Here is a 26,895-nt window from a genome sequence, read left to right on the forward strand (position 1 = left end):
AGGAGTCTGTTGATGCACACCAGGGGGTGGGCCAGGCAGTTGGCTCCGCCCACCAAGGAGCTCACAACTCTGGAGGCAGGAAGTGTCAGGCAGTTAAGCCCGGGAAGGGCAAGAGAAAACAACTGAGTTAGAGCCCAGGCAGGGCAAGTGTAAACAGCCAAGTGAAGGAAAGAAAAGTGGAAAAGGAGGAAAGCAAGAAGTGGTGACAGAGCAGAGAGTGTGCAAGCCTGAGAGCCCAGCTTTGTGTAGGGCCAGAACAGCAAGGTCAGCGACAGCGGTGACTGTCCGGAGGGGGACCGTTTGGAAGTTCCTGGAAGGACCCCGTTGGCTGTGTGCCCGGTGGTCTGGAGCAGTGTTCCCGAAAGACAGTCAGCACCAGGGCAGGGGCCTCTCGGACCCCGGCAAGGCTAGGAGTCGCCAAATTTGCCGAATCCGTCAGTGACGGGGACGCAGATTCCCCCAACAACCAAGTCCCGATTGAAAGCAACAGTCCAACCTGTACAACAGAGGCACCGCCACCGCCAGGGCACCAGTCTCTGAGGGCCAGCGCCTGCGGGCAAAGTGTAGTGCTCCTCCGGCCCAGCTTGAAGCCGGGGAGCGGGTTACCGGTGGGGACCCATCGCAACCATCCGTACATACAGGTGCAAGGAAGAGGGACATCACCGTCACCTACCGGGGAAGCAAAGCAGCCGTCTGTGGGACCGTCCTACCAGCCGTTTGGTTTACCGTACAAACTGTGTCCAAGTCTCAGGCTGAGTGAGTACCACAGTGCCGCAAGGCACAGCGCTGCCCCCGCGTCCCTGCGCCCACCAAGCCCTGCACCTCCCAAGCCATCACCGGGCCCCGGGATCACCAACCCCTACCCACGGAGGGGCAACACAACACCTGGCTGCTCCCCATCACCATCCCCGGGACCCCCGCATTGAGCAGCGGTGGTGCTACACATCACCACAACCGTGGGTGGCGTCACGGACATTATCCCAACACCCCAAACAACCCCCCTTTCACTCACGGGCGAGGAGTGCCGCTCGAGGAAACCCCCGGGATCCGGCCTACGGCTCGAGCCACCACTGAGCAGCCGGACCCGAGCAGAAGGGGTGAGCGCGGTGTGCTGACACCCTCCTCCCCGCCCACGACAACTTGGCGTCACGAACAGGATCTTACCGCTCTGCCGTCTGGTAGAGGTGCGCCTTGTTACCGCCGGAGGTATCCGGCAGAAAAATTTCAGAAGCCGCCATCTTTGGCGCGAAAAGTTCCCGCTCGAGCGTCTTCTCGAGCAGTAGAGGCGCGAAGGCCAAAACCCCGCCCCGAGAGAGGAGGGGCCGAAAAGAGCTAAGGGGGACGCGATGGCGGCTGGACGCATGTAGCTGCGGCTATAAAAGCAGGGACGCCAGGACTCTGCAGCAGTATTGGGTTCCTGGAAAAACCTCGTTACTAAGATGCAAGATTCAGCTCGCAACGAGGAAGCCCCCGCGCCCGGCACGGCGACGTGGTTGAGGGACCGGACCGTCCCGCTGAGTAACCGTCTGCAGGCCCATATGCAACTCCTCCTGGAGGAGTGGGAGACCGACATGGCGGACGTGGTGGCTGCTATGTGGAGACGCGAGGCGGAAGAGGATTTGGAGGAACGGGTAAGCGACCCACGCCCCTGTATTCCTGAAGGATCGGCCGCTGCGGCTGAGGGGCCCGGCCGGCTCCCGCTCACCCTGCCTCTCTCCCCGCTATCCGTAATGGCTGCTGCCGCCCCGCCATTAGGCCCGCTACCTGCCCAACCGGTAGCGATACCCTGCCCGGCCGCTCCGGCGGACCAGCCGGCTGCAGACGTCCAGGACGGCCCTGAAGTGCACCAAGGGGAACCGCTAGAACCACGGCCCCTTAACAGCGTGGTGCCTGAAGTCCCAATAGAGACTGTGCCAGACCCTGAGCCCGGAACCGTGGCCTGGATGAAGGCCCGGGTGATACAATTCCACCAACGACAGCAGGATCAGATCTTTCGGATGCTGGAGCAGTGGACCAACGTGGTGGAGGAGCTGATTACAACTGTCCCGATGGGCGAAAGGGGAATAGATGTAGCAGAACCGACTGGTGACCCACGTCCCTATGTCCTCTCAGGACCGGCCGCTGCGGCTGAGGGGCCCGGCCTAGTCTCGGCCTATGCATCGCCCTTGCCGTCACTGATGGGGCGCCTCAACATAAGCTCGCCTACTCTGCTGCTCCATGTTACTGCAGATGGGGATGAAGTGGTGGATGCTGGAGGCCAGGAGGCTGCGGCAGCTGGCGGCAACCCGCCTGACGCAGAAACAAGAAATGACGACTCCTGCCCCAGCTCCGGGCCCGCTGTTGCGGCTGAAGGAGCAATTGAGCGTTCCCGCTATGTGGGGGACCCTGTGGTTTATCATACTCCGCGTACCGGTGGAAATGGGTACCGGGTACCCCTGTCACAGCAGGCATGTCAGTGCATGTTTGGGGTGCTGGTGGCAGAGTCCACCTCAGTAGAGGAACTGGAGTAGGGCAATAAAGGCCCGCAGCACCGTCCCCGTTGGGACCACCTGCTTGTTTGAAAAGTTTGAAAGTTTTGAAAAATGAAAAAAATGATTATCCGAAGTTCACCTGATTCACCGTGTGATTTGCAACCGGCTGGAGCCGGCACCGTTGTCCCCGTGGGGACCGTTTAAAGTTTAAAAATGCATGGGAACTATCCATGGACAAGCCCGTGAACTTTGCAGGGCAACCACAGACGTTAGTGGCTTGTAAATATGTTGGGTACCGTTACCGTTTTCCGCAGGCCGCCTCCGGAGAGGCAGGTTGGAGGGAGGGCCCTGAGCAGAGCAGGCCAGGGCCCAGCCACCAAAGGAACCGGTGGCTACCCTCTGGAGGGCAAGGACAGATCCCGCTCGGGTACCGTGTGCTGGACTGTGGGTCAAGGGGTGCTGCCTGGGCTTTAGGGGCAGCACCAGGGCCAGGTTACTTGGGTGGGAGAGAGCGGAAACCGTAACCGTACACCGTTGAAACGTTAAAGTGAAATGTGCCTCCCGTCTTGGGAAGATTATTGAAAATGTATATATGTTTAACCCTGTTATCCCCTTTTTACAGAAAAATAAAACCGGTGTAGGACGGCAGCCCGCGGACGGTCTGCGTTTTGCTAAGGGGGAATGTGTCGCCCTGGGCAAGCCAGGGGACACAGGTCACACACCACCACACCCCACATCCCAGGTAGGCACACCTAAGCTGAACCACAAATCCTTGTTGCCTTCCTCCAGGAGTCTGTTGATGCACACCAGGGGGTGGGCCAGGCGGTTGGCTCCGCCCACCAAGGAGCTCACAACTCTGGAGGCAGGAAGTGTCAGGCAGTTAAGCCCGGGAAGGGCAAGAGAAAACAACTGAGTTAGAGCCCAGGCAGGGCAAGTGTAAACAGCCAAGTGAAGGAAAGAAAAGTGGAAAAGGAGGAAAGGAAGAAGTGGTGACAGAGCAGAGAGTGTGCAAGCCTGAGAGCCCAGCTTTGTGTAGGGCCAGAACAGCAAGGTCAGCGACGGCGGTGACTGTCCGGAGGGGGACCGTTTGGAAGTTCCTGGAAGGACCCCGTTGGCTGTGTGCCCGGTGGTCTGGAGCAGTGTTCCGAAAGACAGTCAGCACCAGGGCAGGGGCCTCTCGGACCCCGGCAAGGCTAGGAGTCGCCAAATTTGCCGAATCCGTCAGTGACGGGGACGCAGATTCCCCCAACAACCAAGTCCCGATTGAAGGCAACAGTCCAACCTGTACAACAGAGGCACCGCCACCGCCAGGGCACCAGTCTCTGAGGGCCAGCGCCTGCGGGCAAAGTGTAGTGCTCCTCCGGCCCAGCTTGAAGCCGGGGAGCGGGTTACCGGTGGGGACCCATCGCAACCATCCGTACATACAGGTGCAAGGAAGAGGGACATCACCGTCACCTACCGGGGAAGCAAAGCAGCCGTCTGTGGGACCGTCCTACCAGCCGTTTGGTTTACCGTACAAACTGTGTCCAAGTCTCAGGCTGAGTGAGTACCACAGTGCCGCAAGGCACAGCGCTGCCCCCGCGTCCCTGCGCCCACCAAGCCCTGCACCTCCCAAGCCATCACCGGGCCCCGGGATTACCAACCCCTACCCACGGAGGGGCAACACAACACCTGGCTGCTCCCCATCACCATCCCCGGGACCCCCGCATTGAGCAGCGGTGGTGCTACACATCACCACAACCGTGGGTGGCGTCACGGACATTATCCCAACACCCCAAACAACCCCCCTTTCACTCACGGGCGAGGAGTGCCGCTCGAGGAAACCCCCGGGATCCGGCCTACGGCTCGAGCCACCACTGAGCAGCCGGACCCGAGCAGAAGGGGTGAGCGCGGTGTGCTGACACCCTCCTCCCCGCCCGCGACACTAGATCTGCCACAGAGACAATACATTGATTTGATAAAAATGACAGCAAATAGCTCAGTAAGTGACACATAGCTGGAATCAGGGTCTCTGTCTCTACAGTATACTGCTCTCAGATGGGGGTGCAAAAACCTGGTGACATAATCCCTTTAAAGTGCTCATAACGATCAACATATACATTTTTATACAAAAGTGACTCACTGTTCATATGTTAGGGTTTTTGATCATTTTTTTTGTTTTCCAGGTCTCCAAAGACATCAACTAGTTAATGCAGTGATCTGACCATTTTTGTGGTGTTTTCCGCTATGAAGATGCTCATAAGTACGTTCCTGCCCATAAAATTGTACGCTTTAAAGCCCAAATAGAGGCATATTAGGTTAGGGACCTAACAAAGAGATACGCCTTGTTGCTGGCTGTTGGGCTCTTATAAACTGGACATTTTATGCGCAAAGTGTCTCATTTTTAAAACTTAATTTTCACTAGCAGTAATGCAGTTCCAACATTCCTATGTTCAATGTTTACAAACCTTAGCATTTCAGAGTGCAGCTGTATATTTTTTTTCGTAATACATGCATGTTCAGTTTGTACCTATTCACATTTGTCTGTTTCGATGTGCCGGTAGTTTTTTTTTTTATTTAATAAAAATTATATATGCTTCAGGGAAAAAACAAAACAAAAAAAAACACTGGTGTTTCCCAAGGGAACTCAGCAGGTTCGCCCACCTACAAAAAAAATGTTGTGTGCACAAACTCTTAAGGTGTTGTTCACATATAGCAGCAAGGTTTTTGCTGTAGTTCTTACAAAACAGGGGTTGTGACCATAAAATATGAATTAAAATAACAGGGAAAGCCATCTTACCTTCATAAATTTCCTGCTCATTTGCAACTCTCTGATAGGTTTCCTCCCATATCTAAAATAATATTAATAATAATAATAAAAACAAATATTATAAATGACACCCATATATCTGGCAAGCAGCTCATCTGAAGTAAAGCACTTTAGGGCCCGGTTAGGGTGCTGGAACAAGCCCATGTCTGTACATTGCCAAGGACGGCTTCTGCAGTGCGGAGCCAGGTGACCCCCTGGGCTGTCTTCATGTGCCTCTGACCATAACATCATGAAAAAATAAAGGTACAAATATGAGGTTGCATCATATCTCGGTTTAAAGGTCCAGTCACACTAAGCAACTTACCAGCGATCCCAACAACGATAGGGATCGCTGGTAAGTTGCTAGGAGGTTGCTGGTGAGATGTCACACTGTGACGCTCCAGCGATCCCACCAGCAACCTGACCTGGCAGGGATCGCTGGAGCGTGGCTACACAAGTTGCTGGTGAGCTCACCAGCAACCAGTGACAAGCCCCCAGCGCCGCGTGGAAGATGCTGCGCTTGGTAACTAAGGTAAATATCGGGTAACCAACCCGATATTTACCTTGGTTACCAGCGCACGGAGCTACACGTGCAGAGAGCAGGGAGCAGCGCACACTGAGCGCTGGCTCCCTGCTCTCCTAGTTACAGCACACATCGGGTTAATTAACCCGATGTGTCCTGCAGCTACATGTGCACAGAGCAGGAGCCGGCACTGACAGTGAGAGCGGCGGAGGCTGGTAACAAAGGTAAATAACGGGTAACCAAGGACAGGGCTTCTTGATTACCCGATGTTTACATTGGTTACCAGCCTCCGCAGAAGCCGGCTCCTGCTGCCTGCACATTTAGTTGTTGCTGTCTCGCTGTCACACACAGCGATCTGTGCTTCACAGCGGGACAGCAACAACTAAAAAATGGCCCAGGACATTCAGCAACAACCAACGACCTCACAGCAGGGGCCAGGTTGTTGCTGGATGTCACATACAGCGACATCGCTAGCAACGTCACAAAAGTTGTTCGTTAGCAGCGATGTTGCTAGCGATGTTGCTTAGTGTGACGGGGCCTTAAGTCCAAAACTTCTCCTCCACCATCATGAAGTAGAGGAGCCTTGCTGGATCCGTGGAGATGACGTGGACTCACCTCTTCGAATGCCGCCCTCATAATTTCTACCGATGAGTATTCGGAGGCAATCTGAACATCCACCTGCAGAGATTTCTGTATGATATCACTCATTGTATCGGTCTTAATAAGGGAATGGTGCTTGGTGAGGTCTCGGTGAAGTTCCTGGACCTGGTCTTTTAAGTTCTGGATCTCCAGCTGGATAGCCTAAACAGTAAAAAAGTATATGATGTACAAAATCTATTTCTTGCACCTTTTCTACCTTATGGAATATCTTCTATAACCTATAACATGAATGTTTTAACAGGACTACTACAACTTAGGCTGAGTTCACACTATGTTCTCTTCCCCAGCACTCCATCGCTTAGACCATTTTTGGTATTCAAATATAGATCTTTAGGCCATTTGACCTCCTTTTTGGCGGTGTTCATCTTTGTAGCTGGACCCAATAACCCATCAGCCATGAGCAGAGCAATGTCATGGACAATCTATAATGGCATGTTCACAGGGAGATTTTTTGATTAGGATTTAAACAAAAGAGGTGGAAAAATGCATATTATGCTCCAAAATCCATAAGAAATCCATTCAGGAACCCCTTTCTATGTCTTTCAATTGAAAACCTGTGGCACTGTTCAGATGGAGCTTTTAAGTCAGACACAGACACAAAAATAGGGGTTATAGAAAATGTTTAAAATATTGGTAATAACTAGAAATGAGCAATTTGATTCACGATACCCTCAGTCAACCGTCTGGTACTCCACAGCAAGTGGTCATCCCTTCTGTGCCTCGACCCAATATCCTGGTGGCTTTTGGTGCCAACTAAAGTCATTTAGGTTGTGAAACTTAAGGAGTGGAGGTATATTTACCCTCTCCTTGAGAACACAGAGGTGTAAATAGGATATTTTGGCAGCTAAAATCTTGATACTCACATGAAGACCAGCCTGTGTCTGGGCTTCACACAGTAGCTCAGTATTTTCACTATACCCTGCAATACATATATATATATATATATATATATATATATATATATATATATATATATATATATATATATATATATATATTTCACTTTATCATATAATGTACTGCAAGAAAAAAAAACCAGGAAAAGCGATTTGAACTATTAAAGGTTTATTTAACGAAAATATATGTATATATCTATATCGTATATCTATATATTTATATATCTCTCTCATATATATATATATATATATATATGTATATATATATATATGAGGGGAGCCAGCACTGCTCATGAATGGCATGCAACAATGAAACAATAAGAAAGTGTAAAATTCACAAATTCATTCCTACTGTAACAATTCAATGAGATTTTTTGCAAATTATTGATCAATGATTTGAGCCCCCCTGCCCCGTCATGGCAAATCTCTATAGGGGGGTCCCTACACTATGTTATAAATTAATATCGTACCATAAGGTCTCATATAATGACTTGAACAGGACCATATAAGAACACCACTTACCTGGGGAATGTCAGAACCGCTCCCATGCTGCAAGGACTGACAACTACGAATAAAGGCAGCCCAGGTGCCAGTGTGTGTGGCAGAACCACACACACCAGCACAATGTCAGAACTGGCCCTCACAGTGCCAGACCAGCAAGCATGGATGAAGGGTGGAACAGCCTCAGGCAGGTGGTGCTTAAATAATGATGCCTATGGAGCAGGGGGCGGTGGCTGTGTGTGAACAGGCACCAACATGAATTTTGATGGCAACAGAAGGAATTTGCAAACCACACTGGGCGTGCACGGCAAGGTGGCGGTCAACCACCGACCTGCTGGTCTGGCACTGTGGGGGCTAGTTCTGACATTGTGCTGGTGTGTGTGGTTCTGCCGCACGCACCGGCACCTGGACTGCCCTTCTACTCGCAGTTGTCAGCCCTTGCAGCATGGGAGCGGTTCTGACACTTCTCAGGTAGGTGATGTTCCTATATGGTCCTGCGCATTACACGAGACCTTATGGTACGTATGTATATTATAACTGTAGTGTAGGGACCCCCCTTATAGAGATTTGCCGTGACGGGGCAGGGGGACTCAAATCATTGATCAATTATTTGCCAAAAATCTCATTGAATTGTTACAGTAGGAATGAATTTGTGAATATTACACTTTTTACTTTTTCATTGTTGCATGCCACTCATAAGCAGTGCTGGCTCCCCTCCATTTTTCATATATATATATATATATATATATATATATATATATATATATATATATATATATACACACACACATATATATATATATATATATATATATATATATATATATATATATATATATATATATATATATATATATATATATATATATATATATATATATATATATATATATATATATATATACACACACATATATATATATATATATATATATATATATATATACACACACATATATATATATATATATATACATACACACACATATATATATATATATATATATATATATACACACACATATATATATATATATATATATATAAAAATAATTTATTTTTTTTATTTTTTTTAAAACCTTTAAAAATTAAAATCACTTTTCCTGGGGTTTTATGCAGTACATTATATGATAAAGTGAAAAGTGAAAGGTGTCAATGAAAAGTACCACTTGTGCAGTGAAAAGCAAGCAACTGAAAAAAAGTAATGGTTGTTAGAAGAAAGGCAGAAAAAGAAAGTGTATAAATTAAAATTGGCTACTTTGGGAAGGAATAAAGCCAAAGACAAGTATGATGGCAACTTGAAACTCACACATTACAACAGAACGGATCCATCACCTACCCTGTACATATCTTCAAAACTCCGGCAATGTTTAGTAAATGGGTTGTCCTCTCCTTCCGCCAGCAGGACTTTGGTGCTGATATATCGATGCATGGTAGGTTTCCGAACAATCGTCCCAGTGATGGACACTTTATCGCAGGAGGAGGTACATCCGGGCATTATTAAAGCCTTTGAGCACTGACTGCTGGAAATCCTAATAATTAGATAGGGCACAAAGTACTAGAAGTGCACTTTGAAATAAACTTTAGGGATCATACAGATATATAGAAGTGTTATAGCACTTAGTGACACTTCATTAAACCTATAGCTACAATTTAGCCAAAATACAATGATGGAGGAGGTGGCACAGTCAAGTGACTAAGGTGGGATTTTGTGCACACCATAGAAATAATAAGCTGAAGCTGAGGCCCCCAATGCAGCCAAAAGTTCCATTGAGGAGGCCACGTGGGTTTCATCGCATTGGCAAATAGTGCTATGTATACGGGAACTCCTATATCATTTTGCAAAATGGAAGCAATTTTGCAATAGTTTTTGAAAGTTATGCCCTCCCATGTTGTAGAACAGCCATTAGGCTCCAGAGGCTGTTGGCAAACGTTGCATCCTCTTTAGCTACGTCAACGTACTTAGTCATTCATTTTGAAGGTGCAGTCAGAAGGGGTTAAAATAATACAATGGAGAAGAGGAGTCTCCATTATTTATCTCTGATCATGATCATGCACTAATATACATTCAATATGTCAAGTGTTAACCCATTAAAACCCCAATTACCTGAATCAGTTGACATCAGGGGTGCTAAGCAATGTCCTATATTCTTGTGTAAATCCAGCCCTGATATCAGAGCACCACAAGCAGACAATGTGTCCTCTTTTAGCTTCCACCTTCCATCTGAGCTACATGTAAGATGATTGAGCTTTATGTGATATTTGCTGGCCTAACTATATATATATATATATATAGACGGTGCTAAACGTTTCAGTTCTAAGAGTTCCCCGAAATTCTGATATAAATAGTACCGGCCAGACCATGTGCTCACAAATTTCTCCGTAACCCCGACGTGCCACTAATCACCCAGGTGCAAACACAAAGGGGCATGTGACCCGCTGCCTGGAACGCGTGAGCGCACTGTAGATAAAAGGAATGCTGCTGGTCATCTGCCAGAAGCAACAAAAAAAAAAAACCCACACACAACGTATAAGATGAGAAGTATTTATCAGATATCTTGAAAAATTGTACAGGATAAAATTCAGGTTCTGTTTTGCATACATATCTGAAAATAAACAACCATCAACTGCTTATTAACATCGCCTATAATACTGTACATGAATGACCCATATGTACAAGAATATAACTACTATAATACTGCTCCTATGTACAGTAATATAACTGCTATAATACTGTGTGCCGACCCCGTGCCAGCAGCCGACGCTGCTCGGATCCGGGCCTTCTGGGGTGGTAGCTCGAGGGTCTACAGACCTGGGGGTGTCGCGGACACGCCGAATAAAAAGGGGGACGTAGATGTACGGCTAGGCCGTATTAAGTTCGTAACGACACCCCCGGTGTGTGGTGAAATGGGACACCACCGCTGCTGTTTTGGGGCACCCGGAGGAGATGTTGCGCAGCAAGTTGTTAACCCCTCCGTGGGCAGGTATGGTGGCCCCGGGACCCGGTGGCTCGGTGCCGGGGATAGCGACCGCAGGGGGTGTTGGTGTACTCACTGTTAATAAACCACACAAGTCTCTGGTAAACCAAGGTGATAGTGGACAGTGTCGCAGCCGGTTGCATTCAGGTCCCCCACCCGGCTGGTGGCCTCTATCCTTTTCCTGCACTGCTTGTGGAAGGTGGACTATCCTAGTGTGAAACTCAGGAGTCCGCTCCCGGCTGGATGTGGCCTAAGGAGCCGTGCCCGCAGTCGCTGGCCCGTGGGATCTATGGGCCCTGGCGGTGACCTCTTATCCCTATCGGTGGGCTGTTGTCTTCTATGAGGGACTTTGGGTGGGACAGGACCTCTAGTCCTGGCCCCAATCGGTGAATTAACCAGTCCGCTTGGTTCTGGTTTCTGGCTTCAGGGTCCGAGTACCCCCCTTTGTGCTACAGTTTCCGGGTCGGTTCCCCGTGTCGGTACCGGCGGGCTACAACCCTGTCCACCTCGGTTCTGCCGAGCCGTCTTCCCGTCTCCTGCTGACGGAGACCACCGTCTGCCTCCTAGCCAGTGGCACTTCAGACTGAAACTGAAATGCTTTTCATTCCCGCCCCGGGCTGTCTGGACCCCTGGGTGGGCGTGTCCCAACCGCCTGGTCACGCCCACTTGTGTGTCTATCTTTCCCTAAGGGGGGTGACTAGGGTTTCTGGTTGGCTGTGTGTGTTTCCTAGTGAGGGAACGGTGTAATGCAGGGGCCTATTTTTGACTACCTGGTTTTGCCAGGGCGTCACAACTGCCCCCTATGTACAGTAATATAACTGCTATAATACTACTACCCCTATGTACAAGACTATAACTACTATAATACTGCTCTTATGTACAGTAATATAACTGCTATAATACTGCCCCCTATGTACAGTAATATAACTGCTATAATACTACACCTATGTACAAGAATATAACTACTATAATACTGCTCCGTATGTACAAGACTATAACTACTATAATACTGCCCCTATGTACAAGACTATAACTACTATAATACTGCCCCTATGTACAAGACTATAACTACTATAATACTGCCCCTATGTACAAGAATATAACTACTATAATACTACTCCTATGTACAAGAATATAACTACTATAAAACTGCTCCTATGTACAAGAATATAACGACTATAATACTGCCCCTATGTACAAGACTATAACTACTATAATACTGCCCCAATGTACAATAATATAACTACTGTAATACTGCTCCTATGTACAAGAATATACTGTAACTACTATAATACTGTCCCTATGTACAAGAATATAACTACTATAATACTGCTCCCTATGTACAAGAATATAACTACTATAATACTGCTCCTATGGAAAGTAATGTAACTACTATAATTCTGCCTCCTATGTAAAAGAATATCATCACCCTAATACTACATCTTAAATCCAAGAGAATATAACTGATATAATACTATTATATATGATGTCGGAGTTCTTTCTTAAAAGGAGTTTGAGAAATGTAATAAAATAAACATTTATATATTCAACATTTTTCTAAATATCTTTACTTAGGAACAAATGTATGATTTATCTACCTCACTTTGTCAAAAATGGCAGCTGCCATAAATATGCGTGGCCTAGATTTCAGAAGACAAGCAGTAGGATGGGCTGCATGAAGCAGACGCACTAAAACTGTCAGGCTGACTGAGATGATGTTCCTTCTTGTCAACTAAAGAGTGGCGTTTATCGTCTCCAGTGTCCTGTCAGGTTGACTGAATAGAGGAATCCGCGTTCAGAGTACCTGACCCGATTCTGCTCTGCTCGGTCTTCAGCAAATGTTAACTCAGCCTGTCCAACTGCGTGTGTAATCTAGGACGGGTTGTGGTTGATGGAATCTGCCATCTTTAAAATTTTGACAGAATGCATTAGATAAATCATACCTTTTTGTAAGATAAAAGGTATTTAGAAAAAGGTTTAATATTTAAATGTGTATTATTTATTTTATTTATTTAATTAAATTTTTTGGCAATTCCTTTAAAGCACAAGCGATATCCTGCCAGCCTTGTGCGTAGACTACAGTGTATTCTTGTATTCCATGGCCATTATTCCAGGAAACACCAGTTCGCGCACTGCTCCCCCTTGTCATAACCAGGCCACCTGCTTATCACTAATTCGCTCAGCAGTTTCCAGTCTTTGTGAAAAGAACAACTTGAGCCGATAGCCCAGCTGCAAATGTAGGAGTCACAGGGTGGAGAATATTCACACAAGCTATGCAGAAACAAATATTAGTAAGTCATTTTTTTTTGTTAGTAAATGTGAACATTTGTAATAAGTAAAGGGCACCTCCCCTGTTCGCCCATATTCATGCACTGCGGAAAGTTTCCTTGACAGTTTCGCATCTAATCAGCAGCCATGTGTTACTTGCAGATTTCTTTGTGGATTTGGCTACGGATTTCACCCTTCCTTATTACTAAGCATTACATAGGGTGTACAAGAATGAGCATAGTGCAGAAATGACATCCGCAGCATACGTTGTGTTAATTTTTTTACGCAATGTGCGAATGGATCATTTTCGTTCTTTGTACAAGGCAATGATCACTTCTCTTGCCTGTTGAACCACTCTCTAGACAACCTAAGAATATTAGTGACCTGGAGGCCATTGCCAATGAAGAATGATAGAAGATTCCTCAAGGAAATTTGATGAGTATGTCACGGGTGATAGACAGTCCTGCAGTGTCCGGCCATAGAAGGTCACAGCATTTGGCTGCACAAACTACTCCCTGACCTTCTATTATTCCTGCTTGGAGTATATGGTATCTTATATATCCCCTCTGCTTGGAGTTTATCCCTGTCCCTTTAGGACCCTACAGAGTTCCTCACCTTTTCAGCTGTTTTCATCAGGTCTTCTGTTTTTGTCTTTAAATACTCTCAAAATAGAATATGATCTCTAGCACTTCAAAGAAGGTTAAAAAATATTTATTGAAGTTCTATTAAAAAAAGATCCGTAGTTCATGAAAACAGTGAGGGGGACAAATTAAGAGAAATCCGACATGTTTCGGCTGGTAGTGCCTTGTTCCAGGATTCTTTGCAGTGCTGGAGATCATATTCTATTTTGCTTGTTTGTGCTCTGCCTGAGGCCAGGGCAGCTCTGTGCACAAACATCAATCCTGATCTGGACTTAAGGAAGGGTGAGCTGAAGTATTTTTTCTATTTTTTGCAGTTAAATACTCTCATTCCCTTCTGGTCTGTGTTGGTGAGAGCTCTAAAGGCCCATTTACACACAACGATATCCCTAACGATATGTTGTCGGTGTCACGGAATTCTTGACGCACATCCGGCGTCGTTGTGTAACAGCTCCGAGCGAGTGTTAATGATCAAAAATACTCACCTTATCATTGATCGTTGACATGTCGTTCATTTTCAAAATCTCGTTGGTTGTTGTGGACGTAGGATGTTCGTCATTCCTGAGGCATCACACATCACTACGTGTGACACCCCGGGAATGACCAACAACACCGTACCTGCATCCTCCGGCAACGAGGTGGGCAAGTCGTTAATGCGGCTGATCTCCGCCCCTCCGCTTCTATTGTTCGGCCGCTGTGTGACGTCGCTGTGATGGCGCACAAACCTCCCCCTTAACAAAGAGGTTGTTCGCCGGACACAGCGACGTCGCTAGGAAGGTAAGTATGTGTGATGGGTGTTAGCAATATTGTGAGCCACGGGCAGCGATTTGCCCGTAACGCACAAACGACGGAGGTGGGTACGCTCGCTAGTGATATCGTAGCGTGTAAATGGGCCTTAACTCCCTACAGATTTTGAGTGCAAGCAGTCGGCTTGCATTCATCTGGAGTAACTTTGTTGCGTGTTGCAGTTTCTCTCCCTGAATCTTCTTGGAGATAAGTTGTTTATTATTTGCCCTTGTATGTTATCCCTGTGCGTCTTTTAGCTCTTAGTGGAGTTGACGAAGAGCTCATCCTATCCGTTCCCTACCTAGGGCTCAGATCAGGGTCAGCCTACGGCCAAGCATCCTGCTTGGCGCATAGTTTGGAGCCTATCTACGGCGGTGAGGGAACCCAGGACCCAGCGGTAGGCTTGGTCAGAGATCACCATCAACCCCTTCCCTAGACATAGGGTCACCCTTCCCTTTCCATTTGCTGGGTACTTCCTCGTAACTTGCGTGATAGGAACACTTTCAGAAGCCGATGTCTGACTAGGAGTCATATTTGCAACAGGTCATAAAAAACTAAAGGCCTCTACTGAGTACTAAAGACATTGATCATGAAGGGGTGAATAACTCTGGGACTGCACTGGTCAGTAAAAGTGGATTTTGTGCAGAGTTTGGAGAATCCACTCTTCTATTACTCCTTTTGATCTATTGATATTGTTCTTGTTTTCATTGGTTTGTTGCCAACAGCAGAAAGTTTAAAAATTTTGCTGATAAACCTTTGATTACAAAATGTAGGGATGAATATCCACAGTTTTTCACCCTCCATGTTGTCCCTATGAGTGATGAGAAGATTGGTAAACCAGCAGCACTTACAGACATCCATTTCCATGTCCCGGGGCTCCACATGTGCTGCTCACGCTGCCGGCGCGCCGAAGGTTGAACATCAGCAGCGGCTCCAAACAACGAGCAAACTCGGCCGTATAATCTGTATTGATCTGCAATTCACACCAGGACATTTATTGGAATTTCCTGCACTGTGTAACCAAAGGCTGTGCAACTGTCTAATGTGTTAGATTTTCTAGTTACAAGATCACTGCTTGCAGTCAGTGAATCATGTGCATCAAACAGGTGGAAACCTATACAGGTTTAACACTTCACACAGCTGAGGGTTTGCTTCAATTGTATAAAGTATGGACAACTGACCCTACCTTGCTGCTCTGTGATGGTCGCAAACGATGTGGAAGCTTCACAATTTTCTGCAGACGTTCCATTAGTTGCTGTGAAGATGTACATGAGATTAGTGTATGACAACCAGACTGATGTGTATATATGAGTGCTCATGATATACGGAGACTTACATAGCCAAGGTCCAAGAACTCTGCCTTATTAGCCGAGCTGAGGAACGCAGAACATGTCACCAGATGGACCTAACACAAAAGAAATGCTCAAATAAATACCTGTGTGAGAGAGAATAGAACCCATTTTGTTCTTATAGAAACCATATGGTCTTATAACTGAATGATGTCATAGGGCTCAGCTAACACAGATGGGTGGGGAAGTTTCACATTTCTAAACACACCCCTACGGCTCTTAATGGTGAATAGTTATTTCTTTGTTTGAGGTACTATATAAGCTGGTCACATGATATAATAAAACAGAAACTTTCAGTACACCACAGAGTGTGTGTGATGTATTGAATTCCCAAGCACTTGTAAAACAAATCTTATTAATTAAGGAGTTCCAATGGCATAGGATTTCGCTCACACCCTTCTGGACAGGACGTCCCTTTATACCACCGGCAAACATAAAAAAAATAAATAACTTTCTTAGATCCTTTGTGTCTCAATTCCTCACGATTCTGCTTGAAGTCAGTGAATGGAAAAATTACTATTTGTATTCAGAAGCTTGAAATCTGCTTTAGAAATGTGCACCTGCTATTACTGTATCCTTCATTTATCAATCTTACCAGGAGGTTATACAATTTTTCTGAGCTCTTTATAGTCGCAGCTACTTTTTCTATCCAGAAGTCATTCTAAACTTTACACCCAGGATCCGCTAGGAATGAGTGAATTAAGTCAATAAAAATAGGATTTGTGTTGAATTCTTAGGAAATAGTTGACGCTGGTTAATTTGAACAATATGCAATTATTTTGCACAAATCGCCTAATATCACCGCCACACATTACAAATTAGTGCAGCAGCAAGAGAAGAATTGCATGACTAAGGTATCACTGGTTGAGTTGCCTCATAACGCATTTCAGCTATCACATCACATGCTATTGCACAGCCAGTATGGAGAAACTATTATAGCCTGTATAAAAGCAGAAGCAGTGAATGCAGCAGCTGTTTTGTAGTGAATGGTCATCATAGCAATTGAGATTGAGAAATAAAGCTATAAAACACTAAACATAGGCATAATAAGGGCAATGTTGGCTACCGCCTGAGGCACTGGGAACCCATGGACAGATTACTCTTTGTTATAAATGTTTTGTCTGCTGCTATCTGCGACGCAGATCTCCAGACAGGAAGCTTTCCTGAAGCAACGCTGCCAGCAATAACAGAATGAAGCGCGCAGCTCCATGGGAGCTCCCATCACCTTTTCTGCGACATGCCGGCATAAGCACATCATCACGCCAGCCTGTACGTGCTGGCAGCAAGAAGCAGTGAATCTATGCAGAGCAGGGTAAAGCGCTGGGGGAACGGGAGGGAGGTATGTTTATGGGACGTATGCCTGTATATAGGGGTCTGTGTGGGGGCTTATCCTGTATATGGGAGGCTATGTGAGGCATCATACTGTAGATAAGGGCTATGTAAGAGTTCATACTGTACATAGGGAGGCCATGATGTGAGGGCTCAAGCTGTATATAGAGGCTATGTGAGAGCTCATACTGTATATAGGGGCTATGTGAGGGCTCAAACTGTATATAGGTGCTATGTGAGAGCTTATACTGTATATAGAGGCTATGTGAGGCATCATACTGTAGATATGGGCTATGTAAAAGTTCATACTGTACATAAGGAGGCCATGATGTGAGGGCGCATACTGTATATAGGGAGCTATGTGGGGGCTCATACTGTATATTGGGGCTTTGTGAGGGCTCATACTGTATATAGAAGGGCAAAGAAGAGGGGAGCCAGCACTGCCTATGAATGGCATACAACAATGAAAAAATAAAAAGTGTAAAATTCACAAATTCATTCCTACTGTAACAATTCAATGAGATTTTTTGCAAATTATTGATCAATGATTTGAGCCCCCCTGCCCCGTCACGGCAAATCTCTATAGGGGGGTCCCTACACTATGTTATAAATTAATATCGTACCATAAGGTCTCATATAATGACTTGAACAGGACCATATAAGAACACCACTTACCCGGGGAATGTCAGAACCGCTCCCATGCTGCAAGGACTGACAACTGCGAATAAAGGCAGCCCAGGTGCCAGTGTGTGTGGCAGAACCACACACACCAGCACAATGTCAGGACTGGCCCTCACAGTGCCAGACCAGCAAACATGGATGAAGGGCGGAACAGCCCCAGGCAGGTGGTGCTTAAATAATGATGCCTATGCACCAGGGGGCGGTGGCTGTGTGTGAACAGGCACCAACATGAATTTTGATGGCAACAAAAGGAATTTGCAAACCACACTGGGCATGCACGGCAAGGTGGCGGTCAACCACCGACCAGTAAACGCAAAGAAGAGGGGAGCCAGCACTGCTCATGAATGGCATGCAACAATGAAGAAATAAAAAGTGTAAAATTCACAAATTCATTCCTACTGTAACAATTCAATGAGATTTTTTGCAAATTATTGATCAATGATTTGAGCCCCCCTGCCCCGTCACGGCAACTCTCTATAGTTGGGTCCCTACACTATGTTATAAATTAATATCGTACCATAAGGTCTCATATAATGACTTGAACACCACCATATAAGAACACCACTTGCTGGGAGCAGTTCTGCTATTCATATGTGAGGCCATATGGCACATTTTATAAAAATATTTTAGTGTAGGACTGCCCCAAATGAGATTTGTCGTGACGTGGCGGGGTAGCTCAAGAAATTGCAATTTTTTGCCAAAATCTGAATTTTTTTATAATAAGTACAGTTTGGAATTTTTAGTGCTGAAGTGCACATTTAGTGCTGGCTTTTTATTTTTCTTCATTGAATTGGTCGGTGGTTGACCTCCACCTTGCTATGCACCCCAATTTGGGATGTATTCCACCTGTCTAGATTTTGGCGGTTGGTGACTGTTCACATTCAGTCATCAGGCCCTGTCCACAGGCTATTTACTTCATGCAGCATTTGCTTGGACCTGTCCCGCCCACAGCCATGACTCAGTCATGGGTACGGGATTGAAATAGACCAGGTGAGTGCTGCTGAGAGCAGTTCTACTATTCATATGTGAGGCCGTATGGCACATTTTATAAAAATATTTTAGTGTAGGACTGCCCCAAATGAGATGTGCCGTGACGTGGCGAGGCAGCTCAAGAAATTGCAATTTTTTGCCAAAAATCTCAAAATTTTTATAAGTACAGTTTGGAATTTTTAGTGCTGAATTGCACATTTAGTGCTGGCTTTTTGTTTTTTCTTCATTGTATATAGAAGGGATATGTGAGGGCCCATACTGTATAGGGGCTATGTGAGGGCTCATACTGTATATAGGAGCTATGTGAGCGCTCATACTGTATATAGGGAGCTATGTGAGAGCTCATACTGTATATAGGGGCTTTGTGAGGACTCATACTGTATATAGAAGTGCTATGTGAGGGCTCATACTGTATAGGGGCTATGTGAGGGCTCATACTGTATATAGGAGCTATGTGAGCGCTCATACTGTATATAGGGAGCTATGTGAGAGCTCATACTGTATATAGGGGCTTTGTGAGGACTCATACTGTATATAGAAGTGCTATGTGAGGGCTCATACTGTATAGGGGCTATGTGAGGGCTCATACTGTATATAGGAGCTATGTGAGCGCTCATACTGTATATAGGGAGCTATGTGAGGGCTCATACTGTATATAGAAGGGCTATGTAAAGGCTCATACTGTATAGGGGCTATGTGAGGGCTCATACTGTATATAGGAGCTATGTGAGCGCTCATACTGTATATAGGGAGCTATGTGAGGGCTCATACTGTATATAGAAGGGCTATGTAAAGGCTCATACTGTATAGGGGCTATGTGAGGGCTCATACTGTATATAGGAGCTATGTGAGCGCTCATACTGTATATAGAGAGGCTATGTGAGGGCTCATACTGTATATAGAAGGGCTATGTAAAGGCTCATACTGTATAGGAGCTATGTGAGCGCTCATACTGTATATAGGGAGCTATGTGAGAGCTCATACTGTATATAGGGGCTTTGTGAGGACTCATACTGTATATAGAAGTGCTATGTGAGGGCTCATACTGTATATAGAGAGGCTATGTGAGGGCTCATACTGTACATAGAAGGGCTATGTAAGGGCTCATACTGTATAGGGGCTATGTGAGGGCTCATACTGTATATAGAGAGGCTATGTGAGGGCTCATACTGTACATAGAAGGGCTATGTGAGGGCTCATACTGTATATAGAGAGGCTATGTGAGGGCTCATACTGTATATAGAAGGGCTATGTAAAGGCTCATACTGTATAGGGGCTATGTGAGGGCTCATACTGTACATAGAAGAGCTATGTGAGGGCTCATACTGTATATAGAGAGGCTATGTGAGGGCTCATACTGTATAGGGGCTATGTGAGAGCTCATACTGTATATAGGGGCTTTGTGAGGGCTCATACTGTATATAGAAGGGCTATATGAGGGCTCATACTGTATATAGAAGGGCTATGTGAGGTTTTATCCTGTATGTAGGAGCTATGTGGGGGCTCATACTATATATAGGGGCTATGTGAGGGCTCATACTCTATATAGGAGGGCTGTGTGTGGGCTCATACTGTATATTAATTTCAGCCTGTTGATTCGACCGCCACAACAATCTCGATCTTTCATGTGGCCTCCCAGGAAAATGAATTGCCCAAAACTGCTCAATTCTGTATAGCGTTATGTTATGTATAACGCCATTCATAAGGGGAAAAAATGTGAGCAGCTTACATAGCACACTGCTGTCCCTTTCGTTTTGCACCTGCAGATGTGCACCAGAGCATGTGTGTTAGTAGCATGACCTATCACACGATCTATCAAAGGGGATCATGTGACATTTCATATGATACATTGATGGCTGGGGGGTTCCCAACACCTTTTAAACTGCCCGGGGTCCCTGATTCGTAATCTGCCCCGTCACTGAAGAAACTGTACAGATAGTGTGTGACAGTACAGCGGTGAACAAGATTAGTTTGTGAGGAAAATACAATAATCTACTTACATAATCACCAGTTTTGTCTGTTCCCCTACTCCGTCATTCACCGCGGCATTGTCCGTTGCGCAGCCGCAGTTCGAACGATGCTCTGGCTTCCGGGTCCTCACTGCACTTACACATAGACACACACAGCAGACACACACATAGCGCACACAGCAGACACACATAGCACACGCAGTAGACACACACAGCAGACACACACAGCAGACACCGAACATGTACACACACATAGCGCACATGCATGTATACACTGAACACAGACACACACACACTGCTGTATACTCACCTGCCCGGGGCCGCCACTTCGGCTGTCAGCCCTTTACTGCAGTTGAATGCTTTGTGGTGCCGTAAAGCATTCAACTGCGGTAAAGCCATGACATCAACCTGCAGCGACCGCTTCGTACACCGGACGCTATCACGGAGGAGTCTGTGTGCTGTAGCTGGAGGCTCCGCGGGCACGGAGGACAAGTGAGACACTGCATAATAGGGAATAAGGAATAACGTTTGGAACTCCATTCTATGTCTGAACTGGGTGCAAAAACCTAAAAAAAATCACTATATGGAGATAAGGTATGCACACCAGTGACTATGGAAGGGGAATACATGTAATAGCAGAAACTGCTGTGTGAATACTGACATGAAAAATCCAATAGCTACATGTAAGAATGAAATGTGAAAAATGGAATCTGCATTACTGCCATGAATATATGAATAAAGAGAAATTTAGCTACTGAATTGATCAATGCAATAGAGCCCCAACACTACGCCAAAGTATTACTCTACGTTGGGGTCCCTAGCTTGTGTGTGTCCTCTCATGCAGTTAAAAAACTTACCGTGTATGGGAAGCTGAGACCCAGGCTATATATACGTATCATGTGGATTGGCAATAGGTGTGATTGGGGAGGGTTCACAAACGCAAAACTACTAACAAATAAGGAATAACGTTGGAACTCCATTCTATGTCTGAACTGGGTGCAAAAACCTAAAAAAACATCACTATGGGGAGATAAGGTATGCACACCAGTGACTATGCAAGGGGAATACATGTAATAGCAGAAACTGCTGATCAATTCAGTAGCTAAATTTCTCTTGATTCATATGTTCATGGCAGTAATGCAGATTCCATTTTTCACATTTCATTCTTACATATAGCTATTGAATTTTTCATGTCAGTATTCACACAGCAGTTTCTGCTATTACATGTATTCCCCTTCCATAGTCACTGGTGTGCATACCTTATCTCCATATACTGCATAATAGGGGACATCTGGGAACCAGCAGGAGCACAATGTGCTCATTACTGCAGAGGACATAAGCCCCCCACCAGATCTGTATGCCCCCAGCACCCTAGCCCCACTCTACCATATCTGTATGCCCCCTGTCCCCTCCACCATATCTGTATGCCCCCAGCCCCCCCACCAGATCTGTATGCCCCCAGCCCCCCCCACCAGATCTGTATGCCCTCAGCCCCCCCACCAGATCTGTGTGCCCCCAGCTTCCCCCACCAGATCTGTATGCCCCCAGCTCCCCCCACCAGATCTGTAAACCCCCAGCCCCCCTCCACCATACCTGTATGCCCTCAGCCTCCTCCACCAGATCTGTATGCCCCCAGCCCCCTCCACCAGATCTGTATGCCCCAGCCCCCTCCACCAGATCTGTATGCCCCCAGCCCCCCTCCACTATATCTGTATGCCCCCAGCCCCCTCCACTATATCTGTATACCCCCAGCCCCCCCACCAGAACTGTATGCCTCCAGCCCCCCCACCAGAACTGTATGCCTCCAGCCCCCCAGGACTGTATGCCTCCAGCCCCCCCCACCAGATCTGTATGCCTCCAGCCCCCCACCAGATCTGTATGTCTCCAGTCCCCCCACCAGATCTGTATGCCTCCAGCCCCCTCACCAGATCTGTATGCCTCCAGCCCCCTCCCCACCAGATCTGTATGCCTCCAGCCCCCCTGATCTGTATGCCTCCAGCCCCCTCCACTATATCTGTATGCCTCCAGCCCCCTCCACTATATCTGTATGCCCCCAGCCCCCCCTCCAGAACTGTATGCCTCCAGCCCCCCCACCAGAACTGTATGCCTCCAGCCCCCCAGGACTGTATGCCTCCAGCCCCCCCACCAGATCTGTATGCCTCCAGCCCCCCACCAGATCTGTATGCCTCCAGCCCCCCCCACCAGATCTGTATGCCTCCAGTCCCCCCCACCAGATCTGTATGCCTCCAGCCCCCCCACCAGATCTGTATGCCTCCAGCCCCCCCCAACAGATCTGTATGCCTCCAACCCCACCACCAGATCTGTAAGCCCCCCCACCAGATCTGTATGCCTCCAACCCCCCCACCAGATCTGTAAGCCCCCCCACCAGATCTGTATGCCCACAGACCCCCTCACCAGATCTGTATGCCATCAGCACCACTCACCACTGCTCCTGTCAGCACCACTAAGCATAGACAGATGTTTATTCCACCGCACTCCCGATGCGATAGCATCGGGCCTATTTCTAGTACACATATATTTAAGAGAGAGAGATAGAGAGACAGTGGGGTATACGATGCATATAAGCGGTGATACAAATTATCTGGCAAAATTCTGCAAAACTGGAAAATTCAAATTTCAAAAGATTTGCTGACCGCTAGATATCCCCCATCTCATGCTTACCAGGTACACAATGGTAGACACCTTATAGCTCCTCCAGTACCTACCTGTTCTGCTGGTGATGCAGTAGGATGCAGGTTTCAGGTATTGTTTGCATATTGTGGATATAGCTCATCTTTATTCTACTGACTACGACCACTCGACTATATTTTGTCCAACACATTGGTACCACTGTTTTATGTTTGTGCTATTGCATATCTGTATTTTTTTACAGCATGATGACAAGTAATAATTACTGCAGATCTGTTTTTCTAAATTTTGGATTCATACTTGGATAGAAAGGGGTCAGTCCCCCATCCACCCCCACACATGGAGTCTGCTCCCCACTACATTATCTTTCAATATAGCGCCACAATGTTGAGGAATGTATGAGCGTGGAGTATAATAATGAATAGTCTCTTACCTGTAAAGTAGGTAGAAGGGAGGCCAGGTGGGAGAGTTGGTCTTTAAAGGCCTTCTCCTTCTCTTGATATTGGCTTCATACATGAAAAAAAAGAAATGGTCCAATTAACATAAACCAGTTCTTTCCAATTAAAAAAGTATTTAAACAACCAACCATAGCAATACTACTACCTAAAGTGACCGAAAGTCATTCAAATCCTGAGTGTAACGCCAGGAAAACGCTCAAATACACACAGCAAACAAAAATAACAGGTCTGTAAAGTATTGCGGTCCATAAAAAGGTACCACAATTATACTCATATGTCTGACGTCTACAAGTATCATTGGCAAAACTCAATGCAACTTATTTATACAGACCCAAAGTAGATTGGAATAGAGACACAAATCATTAACACCAAAGAAGAATATAGATCTATAAGAGAGGAAACAGTCACATTATTATTTAATTATTATTATTAATAATAATAATAATAATAAATTAATATTATTATTGTTATATTATTATTATTATTATTATTATTATTATTATGAATAATTATAATTATAATAATAATAAATGTCACCTCATGAAACTATCCCATATAAACAATGGTCACCATATCTTTGCACAATTCATTTTTATAAGTGTTTCCCCAAAAATAAAACAGGGTCTTATATTAATTTTTGCTCAGAAATATGCTCTAGGGCTTATTTTCAGGGGATGTCTTATATTTTCCCATGAACACCAATCCACATTTATTTTTGAATAAGACAAAAAAAAAAAAAAAGTTTATTCAAATATAATCCTGTCATCACATTCTGGAGCATCAACATTTTGTGTTCCTCCTATTACTGGCTCAGATGCACATTTTCTTATCTAATCTGCTATTTTCATGTACTATAGTGGTGGGTACATACTATATTTACAACGGTTTAAATTACCTACTTAAATTTATTCTTTATGTACTGCTAAGTTTACCCCCAAAATAAAGCAGGCACCTCCTAAATGAATTGCACTGACCAGACCCCAAGCAATTAGTTGGTAAGTGAATGGGCTCTCACATACAAATCTGCGTCGCTGTCAGGTCCCCTGTGTTTTACAGAGGTTGGCTCCCCCTGGTGACTGGAGGTAGTATTACTCATGAAGTGATACTGGTAACCGATCTGTTTGTGAGAGCTGCGGTGCAATGCAGCTGGACGGCGAGGGATCTGAGAGCAACGCAGATCTCTGTGTGAGAGCCCATCCACCATCAGCACTGGCCAACTGTAATTGGTTGGGGTCTGGTGGGTGCGATTTTTAATTTTTTTTTATTGGGTGTCTGCTTTCTTTGATAAAGAGTCCTGCTGTATTTTTTAACTGTTTTTTAGCTGCTAATACACTTCTGTATGCAACTATGGCTTATATTTTAAGCATATTGAAAAATCCCACAAGGGCTTATTTTCAGGGTAGGTCTTATTTTCAAACAGGCTAACACCTCTCAATTTCTCTAGAGTAAATGCATTTATGTTAGTGTCAAATTAATACAAAACCCTCCATCACATAAATGTGCTATCCACATTACATATCCTGTACAGAGCTCCAAATAGCTCGCTTTGTTCACTTATTGCACATATCCTTTGGAGTCAATATACTAATAATTGCAAACTGCATCAGGATATATATACTCAGTGGAGTTAGTAACGCCAGTTGTGGCATGCCTTCATATCATATGCCTCTCCCTAGCAATTATTTGGAGAACCTGCATTAATTCATACTCCTAGTGCATTATTCATTCATTGCACAGATCCCCCGGTATCAGCGCAGTAACAGCAACACTTTAGCGTATAACTTATTTATTGCACAGATCCCTTAGTGTCAGTGCATTATTAACAACCCCATCAGGATAATCTAGTAATTTGAAACAGCTTCTTGTGGCACGCCTTCATAGAACATGCAATACTATAGCCTTAAAGGGAATGTGTCAGCAGGTTTTTGCTACATCACCTCAGCGCAGCATGATGTAAGGGCTGAGATCCTGAATCCAACAATGTATCACTTAGTTTGCTGAGTGCAGCCATTCTGACACAAAGGTTTTAAATTTAGCCATGTAGCAGAACTAAGAGAGCTGTCCCCACCCACACTAGGCTCTCTATAGAGATTGTATATTGACAGTGAAGTGTCAGAGGAAGGGGAGTGATGGACAACATGGCAGTGAGCCAACTAGTCTCAGCAATGATAAGGTCCTGCTGCTAAAACAAACATTGCAAACAAACACCACAGACCTTGACATCATTTAATTTTCTGTGTTAAGCCCTAAAGCATACTGTCTTCAGATTACAGAGTAAAAACCTGCTGTCAGATTTTCTTTAAATCACGTTGTCTGCATTAATTCATTCTCTGAACACATTGTTTCAGGTGTTACAATGGAAAAAATACTGTATTAGTACATCTTCAGTTCCCTACGAGTTCTCACCATTGGACAGCTTTAAGAAGAATCTTCTTGCGCTCTGCCAGCTTCTCCTGTAAAGATTATAAGGGATCAGAGGAGTGATGCATGCTAAAAACTATGAGATTTCCCTCTCATTAAAGCACCACTCTATCTTGGCCCCCACTGGAGTGGTGCTTTTAATCAAAGTCTCCTGCCCCCTGTCATATACTCACCCGTTGCCATCTTCATCTGTTTCCAGCATCGCTCCTATGATTTGTGACCTGCCAACTGCTCCATTGTTTCATGGGGTGCGCTGGAGGTCACAACTCAATACAAGTCTATGAGAGCCTCGTTCTGGCTCTCATAGACTTGTATTTGGAGTTTGACTTCCGGACATTCAGACAAGATGTCAGTCAAAATATGATGCTGCAGGACTGGAGCAACGCTGAAAAACGATGAAGCCACCAAAGGCAAAGTTTAAGACTAGGGGCATGGGGCTTAGATTTAAAGTGCCACTCCCATGTTGAACAAAAAAAAAATACCCTGGAGTGGTGTTTTAAAGGTTTATCATTTTCTGGCAACATCATTAGAAAAAAAAT

At 45.6% G+C, this 26,895-nt stretch overlaps 2 protein-coding genes across 2 annotated transcripts in view; one reads left to right on the plus strand and one right to left on the minus strand.

Moving 5' to 3' along the window:
* Window positions 1-26,895, minus strand: part of RNF207 (ring finger protein 207) — a 159,585-nt gene that overhangs the window by 4,634 nt on the left and 128,056 nt on the right. Inside the window, exons 10-17 of the mRNA XM_075328790.1 lie at window positions 26,342-26,388; window positions 23,911-23,983; window positions 15,846-15,914; window positions 15,696-15,764; window positions 15,361-15,482; window positions 9,179-9,371; window positions 6,398-6,583; window positions 5,251-5,302 (exon numbers count right to left, since the gene is read on the minus strand). Of these exons, the coding sequence (XP_075184905.1) occupies window positions 5,251-5,302; window positions 6,398-6,583; window positions 9,179-9,371; window positions 15,361-15,482; window positions 15,696-15,764; window positions 15,846-15,914; window positions 23,911-23,983; window positions 26,342-26,388 (811 nt within the window). The remainder of the gene's footprint in view (window positions 1-5,250; window positions 5,303-6,397; window positions 6,584-9,178; window positions 9,372-15,360; window positions 15,483-15,695; window positions 15,765-15,845; window positions 15,915-23,910; window positions 23,984-26,341; window positions 26,389-26,895) is intronic.
* The window catches only part of LOC142256854 (intelectin-1-like), a 70,895-nt gene continuing 57,042 nt past the window's right edge, over window positions 13,043-26,895 (plus strand). Inside the window, exon 1 of the mRNA XM_075328789.1 lies at window positions 13,043-13,108. The gene's annotated coding sequence lies outside the window, so the exon portion shown is untranslated. The remainder of the gene's footprint in view (window positions 13,109-26,895) is intronic.

The sequence above is a fragment of the Anomaloglossus baeobatrachus genome, chromosome 11 (genome assembly GCF_048569485.1).
Source record: "Anomaloglossus baeobatrachus isolate aAnoBae1 chromosome 11, aAnoBae1.hap1, whole genome shotgun sequence".
In the NCBI taxonomy this organism is placed as follows: Eukaryota; Metazoa; Chordata; class Amphibia; order Anura; family Aromobatidae; genus Anomaloglossus; species Anomaloglossus baeobatrachus.